This window comes from Camelus dromedarius, chromosome 18 (genome assembly GCF_036321535.1).
Source record: "Camelus dromedarius isolate mCamDro1 chromosome 18, mCamDro1.pat, whole genome shotgun sequence".
Classification (NCBI taxonomy): Eukaryota; Metazoa; Chordata; class Mammalia; order Artiodactyla; family Camelidae; genus Camelus; species Camelus dromedarius.
In genome coordinates this window covers 3,667,457-3,687,976 of record NC_087453.1, presented here as the reverse complement: position 1 = coordinate 3,687,976, position 20,520 = coordinate 3,667,457, and the positions used below count along the sequence as shown (strand labels likewise).

General features: G+C 51.9%; 1 protein-coding gene and 1 long non-coding RNA gene across 10 annotated transcripts in view; one reads left to right on the top strand and one right to left on the bottom strand.

The window, feature by feature from the left end:
* Positions 1-20,520, top strand: part of GNAS (GNAS complex locus) — a 53,096-nt gene that overhangs the window by 16,644 nt on the left and 15,932 nt on the right. For 2 of the 9 annotated variants that reach the window (XM_064496969.1, XM_064496967.1), the window contains exon 1: positions 18,220-18,692. The exons of 4 other annotated variants lie outside the window; for them this stretch is intronic. In XM_064496969.1, the coding sequence (XP_064353039.1) occupies positions 18,554-18,692 (139 nt within the window). In that variant the 5' untranslated portion in view covers positions 18,220-18,553. Of the gene's footprint in view, positions 1-18,219; positions 18,693-20,520 lie in introns of those variants that run through there. 3 more of the 9 variants (XM_064496971.1, XM_064496966.1, XM_064496968.1) reach the window with 3 other exon arrangements.
* LOC116147348 (uncharacterized) lies at positions 14,079-15,750 on the bottom strand. The gene is made up of 2 exons (XR_004130840.2): positions 15,555-15,750; positions 14,079-14,596 (listed from the first exon to the last, which is right to left on the bottom strand). It is a non-coding gene; the product is annotated as an uncharacterized LOC116147348 (long non-coding RNA).

Here is a 20,520-nt window from a genome sequence, read left to right as displayed (position 1 = left end):
CCATTTTCCCTCCCTGATAAGTCGCTCCCTCATTTGGGGGTTCAACTGGATGCTGAATTGCCCTTGTTCCCTTTTTGCCTTTCCAGTAGCATCTCTCAGCAGGCAGTAGCCGCTTGTGTGTCTGCCCAGCGTCTCAGAAGGATGACATTCTTGCCGGGTTGGTGAGTTTGCCTTCATCTGGGCATTTTCATTTATTCATTCATTCATTCACTCAATCTAGCTGTGTCGAGCACCGAATGTGTGCCCTTCCCTGTGGGGAGGACAAAAGTCTAAGACGTCGTGGCTCCCTTTGTTGGTCGTACAATCAAAACAATCCCAGGAAGTTAACAACAGTGGGTGACAGTCTCCACTGGGTGATTAACTGGGGAACAGACATAGCAGCTAAGATGGAAGGATGGTCAAAAAACAGACTTCAGCCAACTTCCATCACTTCCCCAACTTAGTGGAGCAAACTAAATCAGTGCGTCCACAAAATTATTGTTAAGTCTTGATAATGAGCACTGCAGAAAACCCAGAAGGTTCTGCTGGGGTCAAAACAAACAACCGTGTCTAGATATTGGATGGGCACAACCATTCAGATTTCCATGCCAGTTCAGGGCTGCACACGTCTACACCATCGGCAGCAATGCGCCTGAGGCAGGCACCTCGTGGGTCTCAGAGACGGTGCTCCAGGAAGTGAGGTCCAGGGCCTGCTGGTTGTGCAGAGGGGCAGTCTTGCTCTCAGAAGGGACTCCAGAGGCCTGGGCCGGGGTTGGTGAAGAGAGCTGCTGTGGGCCGCCTCCCTCTCCCTTTTCTGATCTGTCTGGAGCCTCACTGTGCCTTCCAGGATCTTCTAGGACCCAGAGTTCTCTCGGGGGGTGGCCCCCGACTCTTCCACCTAGCCTCCGACCTGTGTGTGTGTGGGACTGGTGTTCTGAGGGTGGGATGAGAAAGGGCTGGTAGGTGGCAGCCTGGGGTTCAGATGCACTGGCTTTCATCTCAGCTCCCGTCCCCCATCTTAGCCTCTGGGCCAGCCTCCGCTGTGGTCCCGTCCTCCATCTTGGCGCCGAGCTCCGGGTCTCCCTCCTGTTCCCTAATGCCAGTAGAGGTACTCGATGTTCAAGTAGTATAACCAGTTCCCAGTCACTGTGGAAAGAAAAATGCACTTTAATTCCAGAATTTAATTTCCAACTTTTCCTGTGAAGTAACTTATCTGTTACCCTTGGAAGAGGCATCTTATCTCGGCTTCCTGGAACGGTCAGCACAGGATATGTGATTTTTATAAAGTATGTGTGTGTGTGTCTGCAGGATAGGTAGACGGCGAATTTTTATTTTAGCCAGGGGATAAGGGAAGTGCTTTTGTGAAGATGACAGAAAGAACTCCCAGGTGGCAGGGGCTGGTTCGGTTTCATGAGTAAAATTCAGATTTACGGAATTGCTAGGTTGGGGCTTCTTGTTTGTGACGCTTTAATGCTCGTCACCTGAGAGGCACAGGAAGGAATCAATGTGAGTGAAAACCCGTTTTCAGGACATACACCAAAGCTTGTTTACCAGCTCAAGAAAAAAATCAGTTTGCCAAGTCTCTTTGAAAACGCCCTTTCTTACAAGTGGCTGCCTCTGTAAATGAATTAGTTATGTGCAATTACTTCCCCACCACCAGCCTGATGCTCCTCTCTTGAATCCCAGCCTCTGCTAGGATACCTTGAAAACGATGTCCACCCTAAGAGAAATGATTTGAAAGAGATGGGGCCACCAAGGTGCAGAGAATTACAGTGAGCAGACGATGGTACTGCTGGGACGCAGGCCCTGGCTCCACATCCCCCCTTTAAAACACATCGGAAGCAGGGAAGGCAGATTTTGCATGCTGCCGCATTCGGGGGTGAGCCTATGGCGAATCTGAGGAGGGGGGATTTGGCCCTTACCTCCCTGCAGGTGGCTGTGTTCTGTTCAGTTAATCCCATTAACGGGCAAAGGCTTATGGGCTATCCTTAAGGGACATTTGCATTTTAATAAAGAGCTCTCTGAGGCCACCGAAGCTGAGAGTCAAATTTAATAGTGGAGTCGCATTCTAACTGGAGGCTGCATCGGGGGAAGACAGGGGAGGGGGGCATTTGGGCAGTTGACTCCCCCACCCCAGCTCTGCGTGCCCCCAATGAAGTGAATTCAGTGAACTGGCTTTCTTCTCCCCCACCACCCCCCTTGCACCCCCAGCCCTCCAGGTACCAGCACGGTCCCTTACTGGGTTCCGCTTGTTGGTGGTGGGAGGGAGGGCCCATCCGAGTGGCAGAGTCAGGTTCAGATCGAAGCTTCGGGAGCCTGACTCATTCCGGCTCAGGCCGGTAATAACAAGCCCCGTGTTTTTCTGCAGCATCCAGGGCTCTGACACTGAATAGTCGGGAAATAAAAGATTTGAGGGCTATACAGCTGCTTGGCTTTCTTTAAAAAAGGAAAAAAGGAAAGAAAAGAGAAGTCCGGGTTGGGGGTGGAGGGGGGGTAGAAAGGCTCAAGGGAGCAGGAGGCCAGGCCAAAAATCATGAGCCGCAGAAAGCAGTTTGTTGCTGGGGTGCAGCCCCTGACCAGCCGCCTTGCAGCCCGAGGGAACAGTGGTGCTTCGTGACACTTGGGTTGGTTTCACGCCTGAGCTTGGAGTTACTCCGAGGTGCATTAACAGCTAGCGAGGCAGTCGAGGGAGGCCTGGATTGCCGTTTCCACTTCCCAGACCTGAGCCTCCCCGTCCAGAAACCCGGAAGCCTGCCGGTGAATCTCCCCGTGAAACTCAAAAGGGGCCCTTCCAAGAGGCATGAGAGTTCGGAAAAGGAAATTCAGCTAATTTTGAAAGCTCCTGACATGTTTCCTTAAAATCTAAGTCATTGAAGGCTGGGATGAATACTATGAATTCCCCACACGGCACATGTTTGGATATATGTCATGATTGCCAGCCACACAGCTCGAAACGACTAGGGGCCCTGGGTTCCTCTTCTTTTCTTTCTTCTCTTTTTAATCTCCCCTCCTTTTTTTCCCCTGTAAACATGAACGCGTTCCCCACGTGAAATGTTGTCTTCAGAAAGTTCTGTGATAGCTCCCAGGATAGGGTGCCCTGTTCACAAAAATGAGAGGAGATGCCCCTGTCTGGTGAGAGCTCTGGGCACCTCGTGGCTGTGACAGGCAGGAGGGTCACCCGGGCTTCGGTGGCACTGGGTGGGGAGGAGGAGGGCATTTAACTCTGCGTGTAAGTTGCAGCTTTATTTCCAACACAAGCACGAAGGCCGCCGAGGGTATTAAATATGCAGCCACGCTTTCCCTCGCAGCGAGGAAGGCGCTTGGATTTTATCTTCCCTCATCCAGACCCATTTGCCTCCCAGCAGCTTCCTCCCGCCGCTGAGAGGAGTCAGCGGGGAGGATCGCCCCCCGCCCCCCAGGGGGCTGCGCTGCGCGCTCGGACAGCGGCCCGAGACGGGGGGCCTGGCACGGGTGGGGCCGGGGGGGGCGCGCGTCCTCTCCGCGGGGTAAGATGGCTCCGCGGCACCGCGCCCGCCGCGGCGCGGAGGCCGGCTCCAGGACGCATCCATCCCCTCCGGCCCTCCCAAGGTTAGGATTCTGCCGAGAACTCTCTGCTTACAGCTAAAATTTCCATCACCAAAGGGGCCTGATTCCAGGCAGAGAAAGGACCACTTGAGCAAATGAGAGGCGAGGGAAGCCGAGGGTCATTTCAACGGCAGCAAAAAAATCAGCGGTGCCATTTTCCCTGACAGCACTTTAATTATGATGAAAGAACAAGATGTTTTTTGGTTTTGACAGAAGAGGCTGGTGGGGGTGGGGGTGGGGGAAGGGGCCTCTGAAAGAGACGTTAGCTAGATGAGCCAGAGAGCACAAAGCCGGCTGTCAGCTCTGGGAGATGAGTGCACTGGGGAGGGAGTGAAGCCCCCTACCCACAGCCCTCGGCCCCTGCGCCAGTCTGGCAGGTCACACCCCGCTGTTTGCAGCCCGGGGTGAGCTGGGGAGAGGAAGGGCCCACAGGGCAGAACTTAGCCAGCTGTGGGGTGCTGGCTACTCCCTTCCCTTCTGAAGGGTGAGCTGTGACTTTAACCCCGAGGCAGGGAGTCGAGCTTGCGTTCTGCTCCACGGGCGTCAGCAGCCATGGAGTTTTCAGTGGTTATGCATCTCACTCTTGAAAACGGTGGTGGTTTTGTTGTTTTGTTTGGTTTTTTGTTTGAAGTCAGGTGCAGGGTCCAAATGGTCCTTCAAGGACTTTGGAGCTGCAGAGAAGCTCAGAGAGAGCCCCGCAGGCCGGGGACCGATGCTCTGAAGGGCAGAGGCTGTGTTGAAGCTGTGGAAGAGAGTTGGAAAGGCAGGTGTTGACTGGCTTCATTCAGCTCAGGCACGAATCAGGGGAAGGGCCCCCTTTCCCTTTCCACCCTCCGGGGCTTGTCAGTCATCCCTGCCCTGACCTTAGACATGGAGCCCAAAGGAAGCCCTTGCCCCAGGGGGTCACTGTGACCCCTGAAGGTGGCCCTAGGTTGTGGGCTCGCAGTGTTTAGAGAAAAATAAAAGTGAATTCTAGACACCCAGCTGATAAGAGCCTTAGCTCTGGGGATCAGGAACATGAGGCAGGGAGCAGCAACATGCATCGAGGTCCGAGGGTTCCTAGGGATGGAGGGAGCGGGTGGGGGGGGGGACAGAAAGACACAGAAGGTGCGTTACTTCCCACGTTCGGTGCCCCTTCCGTTTTAGGACCCTCATGACCTGTGAACGGCAGGTGCAGGCCGCTGGAGCGCCTCTAGCACAGAATTACACAGAGCCGGAGGGGTGATCTGATCCTGCTCATCGCGGCCGCTTTCGTGTCCCTGAATTACCCGCTGTCTCTGTTGAAAGTGATGAGGCTGCCTGGCCCCCCCTGCCCCCCTACCGCATCCTTGCAGTAGTAACACCGGCAGGCATTGCTTCCCCCCAAAGGAGGCTCTCTAGGCAGCAAGTTCTACCGAACAATTCGTGATTTTAGGGCCCCTTGCTCCCCTCACTGAATTGTCATGCTGCTTGGAGACACTTCTGATTTTGATGGTTATTCACCGGCAGCAGATAATGAAACAGCAGGGACTTAGAGCTTGGTGGTAGGTGGATTACGGACATTTCTGAGTCAAACCACCTTATTTCTTGCCCCTACCAGGAGGATTACCAAGCAAAAGGCAGCATGGGCAGGGTCTTATGCGAGGGGGCGGTGGTCTCGGTGTGCTGAGGCGGTGCTGCAGGGATGTTCTGAGATGCCTCCTTTCTCTGGAACCACTGCAGTGTCCCCATCTGAGCCAAGCCGAAAGGCACATTCTTCATCTAGAGACACAGTGGTTCTGCCTGCTGCAGAGACCGAGGAACTGTGATCGTGCTGACTTCAATAGACCGGTTGAGGAGAAAACATGAGGGAAGAAAATATGTTTAAGCCTGTTTTCCCTTTTCTGCGTAGAAAACAGTAGTAGAAGCCGGCAGTTGGGTCTGCAAGGAGAAGGATGCATCCTGACTTACAACTATTAGGGTGCTTGAATATTTCAGAAAGATTTTAGTTTGGAGAGGGGAAAAAAAAAAACAAGACAAATAAGATATGGAAGCTTGCTGAATCCAGGGGTCAGAGCAGCCCACAGTAGGACACTGTGCCTTTTCAATGTCAGAATAAGGAAAGTGTGCGAGGATTTTGTCCCCTCTCAGAAATCAATAGGCACTTTGAACAGGAAAATATCCCGTTCTTTGAGAAACAGTGAGGTGATCAGTTTATGTCAGGCGGCAGTAATCATAATCCTGTCTGAAGAATTGGTCTCATTTTTCATGTCAGAATGAATATTGGTTGAGATTAGATGGCTTCTTAATTTAGACCATTTACATTTTATAGAGTAGCTAAAAAGGAGGGCTCCAAGCTGCTTTCTGGCAGCAGCAAAGCCAAATAAATAGGAACAATATAACCTTTAAGGAAAAAATAAATCCATTCTTTCTGCTGTGGCTTCGCTCTGGCAAATTCTTAGTCATTTAGCACAACCTGAAAACTCGGCTTTTCCTGCTAGAAAATCATCATGCTTCCTATCATGGTATGGCTTTTTGTCGCCCCCAAATTTCCTCTTCCAGTGACCTTTTTGACATGAGTATTTGTCTTCTTGACACTGAAGAATCCAATCAATATGGTCAAAAGTTCAATCGTGAAAAAGCATCTGGTGGTTTTGTCCACAGCCAGCCAGTTGGCCTGACTATTGGAGAGGATCAGCCTTATCCAGCCACCTACCCTGACATCCCAGCCCAAATGCCTTAGATTAACTTATTTTCAGGAATCAGAGGGAACATACAGACCTAGAAGCCAGGCTCTGAGGGATGGGCTGGGGCGGTTGTGGGGGCATGAATAAGATGTGGACCCTCCTGCTTTCTCTGCAGTAGCTACCTGAAGTCTGCTGCAGAGGAGAGGTGAGGATGCAGTAGCAATCTGGTCCTTACAGGCAGGCACAAAGGAGAACAGCATGGAGGGAAATCTTTACGGCTAGGCTCTGGGCAACATCATTATCAGGGTCAAGATCTGCCTGGCACTTGCGGCCATCTTAGAACGTGGAGGAGGCCGAAGCCACCTGCCCTCATTTTGTCTTAGTTTACAACCAGCTCAGTGCAGCCAGTGAAAAATAAGGATGAGAAGTGTTTTTATAGAAAAAGAAAAAAAAAAGGGTCATGATTCGGTTCCTTGGAAAAGCGCACCTCTTGCCTCCCCCCACCACCCAGCCCGCCCCATCCTTTTATTCCCAGTCACCAAAACTGGGGCCAGATCATCAATCTTTTCTCTTTCTTTTGTGGATAGCTAATTGAGACTCTCTGGGCTGCAGGTTTTCCTGATCTTTCCAGGCACTTAATAGGCAGGCAGGTGGGGGAGGAAGGGGGATGATCGGAGGGACAGAGGAAGGGGCAATGGCTCCTAGGCGCACCTCCCTTCCGGTTTCACGTCCCTTGCAGTTCCTTTCTGTTTGTAAACAGCTCAGCCCAAAGCCGAGCATTGCTATCACCCCCAGATGCTGTTCCTATTGATCTTACTCATTTTCCCTCTGGGGTGCAGGTAGGGCAGAGCCCACATGTGCTCAGAACTCCGAAGCCACCCAGCCTTGAAACTTGATTTTTATGTTACCCTCACAGAACCTTGAAAATGTGTTTTCAGCAATTCTACCACATACCGAGAATTTCAGGGGAAAAAGGGTCAAGAATTGATGACTTACATTATTAGTAGACCTCAGAATTCTCATAATGATAAATCATTGTCACATTTCTAAAAGGAAAAGAGTGACAGCTGGGTGACTTCACAGACTGATCAGGTATGGGGAGGACAGTTAAGCAAGGATTCAATTACTATAAATTAGAGTGATTTTGTTTGTTTCCCTGGGGTTTTTGTGCTGCTAGTACTTTTTTTTTTTTTTTTTTTTTGGTAGATTTGCTGAAATTACTCGTATTTTTTCTCTCAAAATCTCTTCAACCTTTGGCATCCATTTTACTTATTTTTAATTTTTTATTGAAGTATAGTCAGTTTACAATGTGTATCAATTTTAAGAATCCGTGTGTGGGTTTGTGTGTGTGTGTGTGTGTGTGTGTGTGTGTGTGTGTGTGTGTGTGAGTTAATTAGGTACATTCATTTATTTTCAGAGGAGATACCGGGGACTGAACCCAGGACCTCATGCATGCTAAGCACGCACTCTACCACCTGAGCTACATACCCTCTCCCTGGCATCCATTTTAGAAGCTGAGTTTTTGTTCTGTTCTTGAGTCTTTTTCTTTTTTTTTTACAAAGTTCCCCTCTCTGCCTCTGTACCCTCAGTAAATCTAGTGGACATGTTATGCCAGGCTGAGGAAAACGCATTTATTTAACACATTTAAGAATATGCAAGGTAAACGAAATATAAAAGTATCTTATATCTGAGACTGAAATATAAAGTGTCCTTGGGGATCACACAAGTTCGTCCACAGTTTAGTTTTTTCTCTTTTTTTCACATTTTGCATTCAACTAACTTATGGAAACTCATTAAAATGATGTATTTAGACTAATTACTGATTTAATTAATGTAAAACCATTTAAGAAACTCATGTATAAGGCTGAGAGTGACTTTAAATTATCCTGCTGTGGGGCGCCCCCCTGAGGCATGGGTTAGTAATAACATCATGATAGAAGTTAAGGGTCAGGTAGATTTTTCTAGACTTTGGGATGCTTTTGCTTATGAGTAAATGAAGCATCCATTTAACTTGCAGATTAGATGTTTTGGAGTTCCCAACTAAGTTTTATAGAGACTCCCTTTGAAAGGTTCATTCCTGGTTAGGCTATTTGAAGCACTTCTATGGAGTCTGATGGTGAAAAAAATCCTGGTACTCAGAAGGGAGAGATTTATCTTTTCAGAATAAGGAAGCAAAAAACCTAACACTGCTTTAAGTTGGTTGATACCTTCAACCATCATCTTAGTGAGAAGCATCCTTCTTGGAACCGCCCCCAAAGTGGGAGATTTGGCAACTTCTGGAGGTGGCTCTCTCTCCATCAGCCATCTGGCACCATCTTGCCAGAAAATAGGGACTTGCGGTCTTCGTGGTCAGCTGGATGGACCAAGGAAAGCTTCGTTAGGACCCTTCTTGGCTCCTCCCAGGCTTTCCCTCCCTCTGCAGACGGGGACGTGCTGTAGGCATTTTGCTCAGGCTGGTCTTTGACACTTCAGAGCTGTCCTCTTGCAGCACGCTGGTGTCACACCAGAGCTCCCGAGCCCCACTGGCCTTCCTCCACTGTGGCCGACCCCCTGGAAGTTAACTGTCTTCATGAGTGGCTGCGGAGTTCTTATCCCAGGTCAGATGAAGGGGATCAGTGGAACTTCTGCCCCATGGCCCCTACCCGCAAGGTGTTCACGTCTCACATACGTGAAGGGCTAGTTTTCCAATTTTTATTTCTTGGTGTTAGGTCACTGCAACCCAGGGATAAAAATAGGTATAATTAGTATGTTACAGATTAGACTCTGCATTTCTAGCTTTGTGCCACTTCCTCTAGTAATACCAATTTTGGTGACACATTTCCTCGAATCCCAGGCTGGCTTCGATTGCTGAACTCCTCCAAGAGCCGATTATGGGACAGCTCTATTGGCTTTAAAACCTGCAAGGGTCTGGTCCTGATCAGATCTCTCGGCTCCCACTTTTTCCTTCCCCTGCCTTCTGAGGTCAGCCTGATTTCTTGTTTTATGTTCAGGGACCAGAGCCTCCTTTCTCCCCCAAGGCTGGTGTTTTTGTTGACGGCTGAGCACACATGGTGTTCTGTGGCAAAAGGCCCTTCCCTGGCTGGCTCCAGAGTCCCCACCAATTAATCAGGGGGAAAAACTTGAGTTAGGCATCACAATTTCAGCCAAGCTGGGCATACATGGAGTACACCTGTCACTTGAGCTGGTGTCCAAAATTCAGCCCTAAGGGTCACAGCTGTGGCATTATTTCAGCATGAGCAATTCAGTATGTAATGTTCCTTAGATAAATAAATCATTCCAAGCTGCTACTGTTCACCTATTAACCCTTAGAGGATTTCATGGCTGGGGCGGGGTGGGGGGGCGGTCATTCCATAATTTGCTTGCCCAGCAGGGATAGCACACACTTCTCAATTCTTTTAAAAGACATTTTCTCACATAATGGAGAACAGGGGGCTGCAAACACAGCCTCTTTGAGTTCTGCTGCAGCCGCGGCCTTCCAGGGGGAGAAGTTAGACTTTCTTTTCATTTCAGTTATATTTTTACCTGTGCAGTTTTTAGACTGCTTTCTACACATTGGCATTCCGTTTCTGCCCTTTTTTCGTGGTGGCCTGCCACCATTGGCAAGTTGTAACTTACCATAGGTTCTGGGAGCGGGGGATGTTCATCGTTCATCAGGATCTTCTCATTTTATGTAAATACCCTGCCCCAAAGCAGCGTGCATTCTAAATGTGCCCTCCCAACAGCCGAGCCCTCTCCTGCCCCCCGGGGCTTAATAGATGAATTGTCCATCTGCAGTGAATCCACATAGTCCAGATCGCTTGAAGGCTGAGTTGTCTGCCTTCTGAAAGAAATTGGCTATATTTAGTTTTTTAAAGCAAGCCTGCTTTGTGTTCTTTGTAAAGTCAGCGACATTCTTTCAATTTTTTCAGTGTAATTAGCACAAAAGGAACCGTAATCTGAGAAGGTAGTGGGGACGGAGAGACAGGAATGTTCAAGAAAGAGACAAGAATGTTCAAGAAAGCGGGCAGAGGCCGCTTTCCCAGTTCAGGGCGGCGTGCAGAGACCCTGGGATGGGGCTCTGGGCAGAGCTGAGATCTGCAGCTCATAAAAAGTTTCCTTTTCATCTGATCCCCAGGTTGGTTGCAAATGCGCGGTGCTTTGGCTGGATAGTTTTCTCTTCGTAACTTCCAGAGGTTGGTGAATACCTTAGAAAGCCACAGGGCCATCTGGGCTCTGCCGAGTTGAGTGGGCCCCTGACACATGGCGGGGGGGGGGGGCACTGTGAACCCTGCCAAGTCCTTCATAAACTGCTGAGTGAGGGAGCGGAGGGCACAGCCTCTGGGCTCCCTGGAAAACACTGATTTTGGACCAAATAGAGGCTAAATGGAAATTGGGGTGGGAGTGAGGGGAGCTGGAGCGCATGTGCAACCACGTGCAAAGGAGGAGGCCACCTTCCTCCTCTGGGAGCCCAGTGTGTGCCCCCCCCTGAAATAAAAACCCAGGGAAAGAGGTGGGGCAAAACTATAATTATACATTTTTCAATTTCAATTTAAACATGTGTGGGCAAACACAAAAAGATGAAAAGGTACCTACATTTCTAGATAAATTAAACGTGTGACTAATTAGGTCACATTAATTGCTTCATTCTGGGCTTACCAGCAGCAGATGGAAGTGGGCTTAGAGAGGGGGCTTCAGTTGTGAAGGCAAGCGACACCCACAGCCCCGTCATATCTCACTTGTCCCAAACTGAGGCTAGTAACTAACTCCAAGCCTGTTTGGAAACGGTCACCCACATTTAGTGGCTAGGTAAATAAAGTAAAAAACCCCAAGATGCAAAAGTTGTATTTAGCAGTAGTTTCATTTGTACATATGTATACACAAAGCAGCATTTAATGAAAGGAAATTTATTACCTGATTCATCCAGTGTGTTGAATGCTCTAAACTCTTAATTATATGGGGCTAAATTTGAAAACTTGAATGCAATGGGGGGGAAAAACTGAATGTCTTTAAAATCAGAGCAATTAAAGGGCTTTTCTCTATGGAGATCTTATTAGGACTTCGGCGTTCTCTTGATTGCGCCAACTTGATTTTTGTTTTGGTTTTTGCTGTTGTTGCTTGTTTAGGAAGATGTTGGATCAAACTGTCCTTTAAATAAGGCATCTTGTAAATGAAAACGACAGTTTGCTGGCCGGTCCCTATTTTTAACTAGTCCTCCCTGCATTATCCCAGCTCCTGGGGGAGTTTCTATCCTCAAGGCCAAATGAACAGTCCTAAGCAAGTCTTTCCCATTACTTTAGTCCTCATGAAATGTCACCCCCTCCCTTCCAAAGCAAGAGAAGTTAAAGATATTTAAATTTAGGAAAATTAACTTCCCTGCTATAGAGTGGTAACGCTTTTACATCATTTACCCCCAGTTAAGCTTTCCCGTAAGTGGGTCCGCTGGGCTCTGTAGTTGATGTTAGTAAGCCCCTAGTCCAGCTGCTCCACCTAGAGTCTTCTCATGTGTGTCATCTTCTTGAGGGTTAAGTTTTTAAAAGGAACAGAGTAATGTGCATAGTCTCCATTGTTTCCCCCATTTAAGGTAGATGGTGGCTTTGTTCAAAGTCTGGGGCTCCTAGGGATGTGGTGAGAAAGGCACTAATGACCTTGGAACTGGGCGTCCAGTGAGACCAGGACCCTCCTCTCTTCCATGAGGTCCACCCATCTGGGTCAAGGAAGAGGCACAAAAGCCTCCTTTTCCCTCACATCGCACACGGTGATTTCAAGTAGATGTTTGATTGGCATCTCAAAGCCACCAGCTCAAGAAACTGGGTCCAAAACACATTGGCTGATGTGCCCCCACAGTCTGTTTGGATTAGAGTATGTTCTGAATTTAAAACAATTTTGAAATTAGTTGATGGAAATTAAATAGGGAAGTGTCATATGGCCATGTAGTTAATTCTTTAACTTCAAGTCTTCTGAAATGAAGTTTTACTAACGAACATCATGTTTAGTTTGGAATGCAAGTTTAGGATTACTTTCTGGTTGACATTACTAACTAGTGAATATAACAAGAAGAAAAGTGCCCTAGGTGGTCACTACCTTGGAGGTTTGAGAACTGTACGGTCCTAAGTAACGGAACGTGCTCACCAGGGATTAACTGGGACTAGGAAAAGGCTGCTGCTGCTGCTTCCTTTTTTTTTTTTTTTTAACAAAACCTGCCTTCATCATCTGTACAGCACAGACTTCAAGTCACATTCATTTGCAACCACAATTTCAGTAATTCTGGTTAAGTAAAGAGCAAAATGTGCTTTACAGACAGAAAGCACCATTGAAGTGCTACACAATAGTATTAAAACCTTACAGCTAAGGTTTCTGTTTCAGTGGAAACCTATTTATTGTTTCCTAGACTATTAAAATAATATTATAATTATGTTTTCTCTGGGCTCTTGGAAAATTATATCTTTTCTGGGATCTTACAATGACCCCATCTAAGAAAAGGCCAAGAACACCCTTGTCCAAAAACCGAATTACATCATTAAGTGCAACAATGTTTTCAAGATTCTAAGCTGTAGCGAGTCCCTTGCTTCTAAAAGCAGATGCGGGCGTTCTTACTCAGAGGAAAATGCAGACGAGCCAAGGAACACATTCACGCAGAAATACGAAGCTTACAAGACCACAAAATTCAAACCCCGACACGTGAATTCATCCCTTGTTGTAAAATAGGGATTGGAAAAAAAATGCAGCAAGCCCATCCCTTTGAGTAGCATGTGACACCGTCTGTTTAACCAAGTTCAAGTTGGATCGTTAGGTGACCTAGTGTTTTAGGTTAGCGGTGTGTTATTATCCTAACTTGCTGGCTTTGGCATGAAGCAAGTCACCTGAACCAGGGACCGTGTCCTCCGTAGGCATTTTACACCCGGGACATTCTGGCCCTTTGCCTCTCTCTGGAGCTTGAAGTTTCCACGACTTCCATCTCTCCCTGAGCCAAATGAGAGGCCCCTCTATTGGAAAACTCTGAGTCTGGACTGTTCCAAGAATTATGCTAATGGATTGCTCTACCTTCCAAGCATAAACCAGGCACTTAAAATGGTAACAACCTATTAAAATAAATTACTAATTCATATGAAAAGGTCACGCATGGTGGCATCCAAACCTGAAAGACTTTTTTTTTTTTTTTTAATGAAAACTTTTAAGGCCTGGGTAGGTCAAATGCGAGATGGAAAACTGTAGACGATATCAGCTCACCACACCAATTAAGTCAAATCTCATCTTTCACTTTGTGTTGGGTGAACACAGAAAGCCCAACAGACCACAAACGAGTTTGTGTTTCAGAGCTCTGGGTGTCATTTGCTTACCTGTAAATCCTTGATTCCACCTGCTGTCACTTATTTACAAAGTAAATGCTTTATTTGTCCACGAGTGGTTGGTCATAATAAAATATAGGTGAAACCTATGCTTAAAAAAATTTTTTTTTCAAGGATAGCCTGCCAGGCTAGAAGTTGAAATGACTGAAGCCTGACCGTGTTTTATACATTTCTAGGACAATAGTCCTGATTGTGCCTTGCCTGGAATATGTCAGTATATGACATGGGACAGCTTCACTCCTTTCAAAGTTCAGGTGTGCTGTTTATCTAAAAGGGGCGAGATGGTAAGCCAGCTCAGGGATTTCCAAGTAAGGAGAGCCTTCATTATATTCACTGTAGTAATGTGTAGCTACTGGCCTAGGTATCAAGGTTGTGTTGGTTACTACTTACTTTGTTCCTCTTAAATACAATGTATTTGCACTTTGCCACATTAGAAGCAGGAAGGAAGATGCTTTTGAACAAATGGAGTGTTAACAAAAGTGTGGGCCCTGTTCCTCCTGGAGTCTTCCTCAGTTTTTTTACAATGACAATTTATTAATCGAAGTCAAACCAAGAGGTTTTTATTTAATAAAAACAGAAAACTAGGGCCGTGTCTTCAACTAGTTTCTAATCTAGTTGGTGAATGACTGAGTCGTGATTTCTTTAAACAGGCAAAGAATCATTGACAGCAAGGCCTTACTGTCCAAGTAGCTAACGAGGACATTCGGGTCTTCAGGGTCAATATTTTTACCGGCTCTCGTTTAGGTGACAGTGGTTCCTTTGAGCTTTTGTCGAAAGACGGTGGTATTTTCATGTGGAAGGAGAGGAGGGCTTATCCAAAGTGTGATTAGGGCCTGGCGTATCTGGATGTGAGGAGGCGCAGGCCAGCACAGCAGCTTTTCAGCAGAGTTCGAGAAAAGTCCAAGGCCCGCAGTGAGGCGAGGTAACCGGCTGTGAGGGTCTGGCGGGCAGACTTTGCTTCCTGTTGTCAGTTCCAAGTGTTCTCTGGTGATTCTGAGTTGCTCTCTGTTGTCCTTCAGATCCATAAAGAGAGGCGGGGTGGGGGAGTAGGTAGAAGTGTACCTGATGGGACCAAGAAAAATAATAGGTGACAACTTCATCTGTCACACCTTTTGTTACTTTGAGTGGAACCAACTGAGGGAAAGGGAGGATGTCAGTCGTCCTGTTGAACAGGTAACAGTGTCTTTCTATTTTCAAAGAAAACTTAAAAAACTACACGGACAATTTACTCAAGGCCTCTGAAGGAATCAGTCACCCCATGCCCCTAGGTATGTGACTTGTGTTTCCATTTACAGGTAGGCTCTCTTCCTTTCTTTTTATTCTCACAAACATCTGAAGTTTCACTGACTGTTTTGAAGTCAAAGAAAGTTCGAAGTGGGAGAGAGTTCAGGATTACTTTGTGGATTCAGGATGACCAGCAGATGGGTCTGTGACCCACCAAAGGCAGTTGCCATGTCTTAGGTCTATGGGGGGGGGGGTGCTACTCACACTTACCTGGGAACAAGGTGGGCCACATCGACCAAAATTTTTTTTTGAATGAATGAATGAATGAATGGTACCCAAGCAGATACCCACATGGCTTCAAGCGACTCAACCCAGGTCCCAGGAAAAGTGAGCAGCGGCCGAGTAGCTGAGAACTTAGTGTCACTGCTCCTAACCCAGTGTGCTCTACCTCATCCTCATATGGGACACGGGAGAGGGGAAACACTTCAAAGATTTTAAACAGTTCTCAAATTCATGTTCAATAAACTACTTTTCCCTCTGTTCCAGATTATCAACCCCTCCACCCGCGGCACCCGGGCCCTGCCACGGATACCCGGGACACCCTGGTCCACCACCTCTCCCTCTTGAGAGGACTCCGGGGGCACCGACTCCGCGGCCACGGCCGCCACCGCTCAGCCCTCCCGCCGCTGGCGCGCGGCCTGCCGCCGGCTTCGCCGAGCAACGCTAGTTTTGCGCTCGCACGACCCTCTCATCGGGAGATCAGGCGTCGCGATTAATTAGGCTCGCCGTCACCTACCTCCACTGGCACGCGCCGCCGGCAGGGAGGGGTGGGTGGCCGTCCCCGCGTGGCGTGCGCTAACCGGGAAGCTGGAGGTAAGGAGGCGCGCAGCAGGGGTAAGCGCGCCGTCGCACACTTTGCACGCCGCCCAGGGCTACACCACTCATCGAAAATTGGGAGGCAGGTCTGGGAGGCGGGGTCCGGCGCCCACCGTCTTGGGCGCCCCCGTGCCCCGCGCCGCTGTGCCCCCCGCGCCCTGCGACCACCCCCGCGTGGCCCCCACATCGGCCGGCACCCACAGGCTGCGCCGCGGCCCATTTGGACGCGTCCTCGGCGGGCCGATTTTTCGGCTTCCCCTTCGCTTTATAGGGGCCGCCGCGGTGGGTCCGTCCTCTGAAGAGGCTGGGGCGTCATCGGGCTGGTTAGGAGCGCTGCTCTCCGGCGGGGACACTCAGTCGCGTCGGCACCGCGGAGCGGGCTGCGTCAGGTGGCTGGCCCGGCGCGGCGCTCGCTCGCTCGCTGGCTCTCTGGCTCCGGGCTGCGTGCGGCTCCGCGGCTGGAGCGAACCCCTGTCCCGGCGCGGGGCGGCGGCGGGCGGCCGGCAGGCAGGCAGGCAGGCGCTGCCTTGCGTGTGAGTGCACCTCACTCACATGTAAGTCCGGGTGCACCGTGGCCTCCCGCGGAAGTGCGAGTCGCCCGGCGCGGGGCAAGAGCCACGGGGCTGGGACGGGGCAGGGGCGCCCCGGCACTGCCGCCCTGCCCGTGCCTCCCGGGCACCCCCCAATTCTCTCTCTTTTCTCTTCTCCATTGGCGTGCCCAAGAACCTAACCAAGGAGCGCCTGAGGGTAACAGCAAACTCGTGCCATCGCGCCTCTGCACTTTTCTTTTTTGAGTTGTTTGACATTTCTCGGTGCTTTTTGATTTCTCGTTGTTGTTGGGTGCTTTTTGGTTTGTTCTCGCCCCTGTTTCGTTTGCTCATCCTTTTTGGCGCTAACTCTTAGGCAGCCAGCCCAGCAGCCCGAAGCCCGGCAGCCGCGTTCCGCGGCCCCGGGGCAGCTCAGCGGGGATCGCAGCCGACTCCCCCGACACGGGGCGCACGGGGTCCGGCCAGCCCGAGGCCGGGGGCAAACAGGGCGCCCGGGCCAGGCGAGAGCCAGGCACGCCGAGGTGGCCGAGCCACCATGCTGAAGATGGCCATGAAGATCAAAGCCCGAGCACTGGAGAGCGAGAGGAGGACGGCGGCGGCTGCGGCCGAGGTGGCTGCCGAAGCTGCGGCGGTGGCTGCAGCGTTGGCCGAGCAGCTCGCGCTGCGGAAGAAAGGGGACGCCGAGAAGCCCCCGAAGAAGCCGGCGCGAGAGGTGCCAGGCGAGGAGTTCCTTACCGAAAAGCAGCGGAAGAAGATCGAGAAGAAGCTGCTGGAGCAGAGAAGAAAAGAGGAGAAGAAGAAGGAGAAGGAGAGGAAGAAGTTGGAGAAGATGCAGAAGAAGAAGAAGAAGAAGAAGAAGAAGGTGCCCGAAGCCCGGGAGGGGGCCCGAGGCCGGGAGGCCGCCGCCGCTGCCGCCGCCGCCGCCGCCGACGTGGGCGCCGCGGCGGGCGCCGGAGGGGCCGGCGTGGGCGCCGGCGCCGGGGGCACGAATAGGGTCTGGGTCGAGTGGGACACGGACTCGAGCGACGAGGACGACATCTACGGCGTGCCAGGCTACAGGGACATCGTGTGGGGGCCCGTGATACTGAAGGCCGGCGCGCTGAGCGCCCACCTGCCACTCCTGGCCTTCATGGTTTTCTCAGTGCGGAGCCCCTCGTGGGTGCTCGACTTCCTGCTGCAGAAGCGCACGGAGCAGGGCCGAGGCTGCGGCTTCTTCTTCGGGGCGACCTGCTGCTTCCGAATGTTCCTGGGCTGCGCCGCCTTCGCCTACTTGGGCGGCCGAGCCAAGCGCAGAGGCCGCGGGCGCACCGAGGCCTCGGGTGCCTTCGGCTCGGGCCATGGCGCACGGCGCCGGGGGCGCAACGAGCGGCTCATCTAGTCAGACCCCTCGCCCCCTCCCCCGCCACCGCCACCAGACACCACCATCGCTGTGTAGTGTGGATTTTTATTGAGTATTTGTGTGTGTTTGGACACATTTTCCTTTTCGGTTGCTCTGTCCTTTGGTTCGTGCTCGCCTCGCTTTTTCCACACTCCCTGCTCTCTGGCTCTCTCTGTGTCTCACTCTTCTTTTCGAAAATTTTCCTAAGTCCGGGCTTGGGCTCGCGCTCCCTCCCCTTCCGCCCACCCCGGCCCCTCGGCGGCGCCCGCGGGAGGTTGGGGGGGGCTCGGCCTCGGGGGCCGCCGGGCGACGCGGCCCGGGGGGTGGAGCGTTGGCGTCGTGCGAGGGGTCGTCACTGGCTCGGAGACGCCCCCTCTCCCCCCGCGGCCGGCCCCGCTGGGGCCCGAGCCAGGGGGGTGAGGGGGCGTCTCCCAGGCCTGTCCCGTCCCGGGCCGGACGCGGGCGGAGGGACCCCCCTTCCCGGGTACCCGGGGGGGGGGCGCCTCCCTCCGCCAGCTCCCGCCCTCCCCGCCGCCGCGGCCGCTGCCGCGGCTGCTCCTCATCCCTCCTCCTCCTCCTCCTCCTTCCACCCCCCTCGACGCCGCCGCCTCCTCCTCCCTCCGCCTCCCCCCGCCCGCCGCGAAGGTTTTGGGTCGGGGCCGGGGCCGAGGCAATAAGAGCGGCGGCGGCGGCAGCGGCGGCAGCAGCTCCCGCAGCTCCTGCTCTGGTCCGCCTCGGCCCGCGGCGGCCATCAGACCCCTCAGCTTCGGCTCGAGGGGCCGGGAGCCGCGCGCTTTCCTCGGTCAGAGCGACACCACCCTCCCCGCGCGGCCCGTAGTCCGCCCCGCGCGCTCCTCCCCGAGGAGCCGAGCCCGCGCCCGGCCCGCCCGCCCGGCGCTGCCCCGGCCCTCTCGGCCCTCGTGAGGCCGCCCGCGCCCGGCCCCGCCGCCGCCGCAGCCCGGCCGCGCCCCGCGCCCCGCCGCCGCCGCCGCCATGGGCTGCCTCGGAAACAGTAAGACCGAGGACCAGCGCAACGAGGAGAAGGCGCAGCGCGAGGCCAACAAAAAGATCGAGAAGCAGCTGCAGAAGGACAAGCAGGTCTACCGGGCCACGCACCGCCTGCTGCTGCTGGGTAAGGGCGGGGCGGGGGGCGCCGGCCCCGGCCCGGCCCGGGGGCCCCTCGGGGCGCCCCGCAGGCCGCGCGCGCCGAGCCCGCCCCCCGCCCCGGGCGCGCGCTCCCGAGCCCGCCGCCTGCTCGCGGGCTCTGTCTCCGGGGGGCGAGGCCGGAAGGGGGACCCCGGGGCGCCATTCGGCCGGGCGGGGGCTCAAAATGGGGCGTGGGGGCCGTGGCGACGCGGGCGCGGGTCCCCCTCCCCTGGCCCGCCGCTCTCTGCTTCTTTCTCGCCCTCCCTCGCTCTTTTCTCTCTCTTTTTCCGCGAGGCCTACACGACGCCAGGGGTTTGGGTGCGGGAGGGGGAGGGGGAGTCCCACAGGGCTCGGGAGACTGCGACAAAAAGAGGGTTTCGGGGACAGGAAATGGGGTGGCGGGCAGACGGGGGGGACCCGCCTCCGTGGGGTGTGTGATTTGTTGGGAGAGGACAAGAGAGAAAGAAAGGGGCCTGAAGGGGAAGGGGGTGACGCGGGGGGGCGCCGCGGCGGCGGAGGGGGCCTCGCCTAGGGGAGCTTTGGCGGGGGAAGTGGCCGAGGAGAGTGGGGGGAGCGAGTGACATCAGCCCCTCGAAGGGATCGGAGTGGTAAAGGTGGTGCAGCGAGGGGGAGGGGGCGCGGGCGAGTCGTGGCGCCGGAGTCGGGGGGGGGCGGGGAGGAGGGAGCGCGGCGGCCGCTGGGCGCGACTTGGTGCGTTTCGGACAGGATACACTGTGTGCGCGCGCGGAGCAGACGTGTCCCGGGCCGGGCCGGGCCGTGGAAGGAAGAGAAGGAGAATCAAATAAAATTAAGACCCCCCCACCCCCCCAAAAATGGAGTTAGTACGCTAAGTGCCCATTGAAGCCAAATGACACGTCATTTTACAGTATGACCTTTTTTTCCCCTTCCAGATATGCAGGCTTTTTGAAAAGCAAAGAGAATTAATTGTAGCAGCTGCTGCACCCCCCCCCCGCAGTTATGTTCTCCCCCCATAAACCATTAACACACACACACACACACACACACACATTTTCCTGTTAGTCGGCCACATTGAGAGTGCTTTGTGAAAAAAGAAAAAAAAAAGACATTCACAAATCAGAACTGGAAAATGACATTTGTCTGTAAATGGCTTCTTGGTCTGGAAATGGCGTGGGGTTTTTTTTGTTTTGTTTTGTTTTGTTTTGTTTTTGTCCTTTTCAAGGTGGGAGGGGGGATTGAGAGCGCGCTAAGGAAAAGACTTTTTTTTCCAGGTGGAAGGAGATGAGAATACATTAATTAGTTGTTTGTCAAGTGACATTTGGTTGTTTGGTTTTGGGTTTTCTCTTTTGATTGCGGTTTCTCCTCTCTGGCAAAAAAAAAAAAAAAAAGCGTGGGGGGGTTGTTAACTATAAGGAGATGGCTTTTCCCCCTTTTTTCTTCAAGGTGCTGCTTTGGGGAAAATAAATAAATAAAAGAAACAAAAGAAACCGTTGAAATGACCAGAAGAATAACACAAGCACTAATTAGTATGGAAGTTTTCCACTTCCTTAGTAATTTGGCTATCTGAGTTAATTTGTCAATTTGCTAGGTTAAGACCTGGTTCATGGTCACATTTCAGCAAAACAGTGTCATTATAAGGAATAAAATGTAAAGAGCTGATATTTCTTTGTGGTGTCATCTGGTTTGCTTTTTTTTTTTTTTTTTTGGATAGGACACATCTTTGTTCTGGGTCCAGATTTATGTAAAGCAGAAAATTAAGTGAAAATAAATCTTTGGTGTTTATGCATTTGCGATTGCAATAATTAAATGGTACATATGTTGAGTCGAAAGCTTCT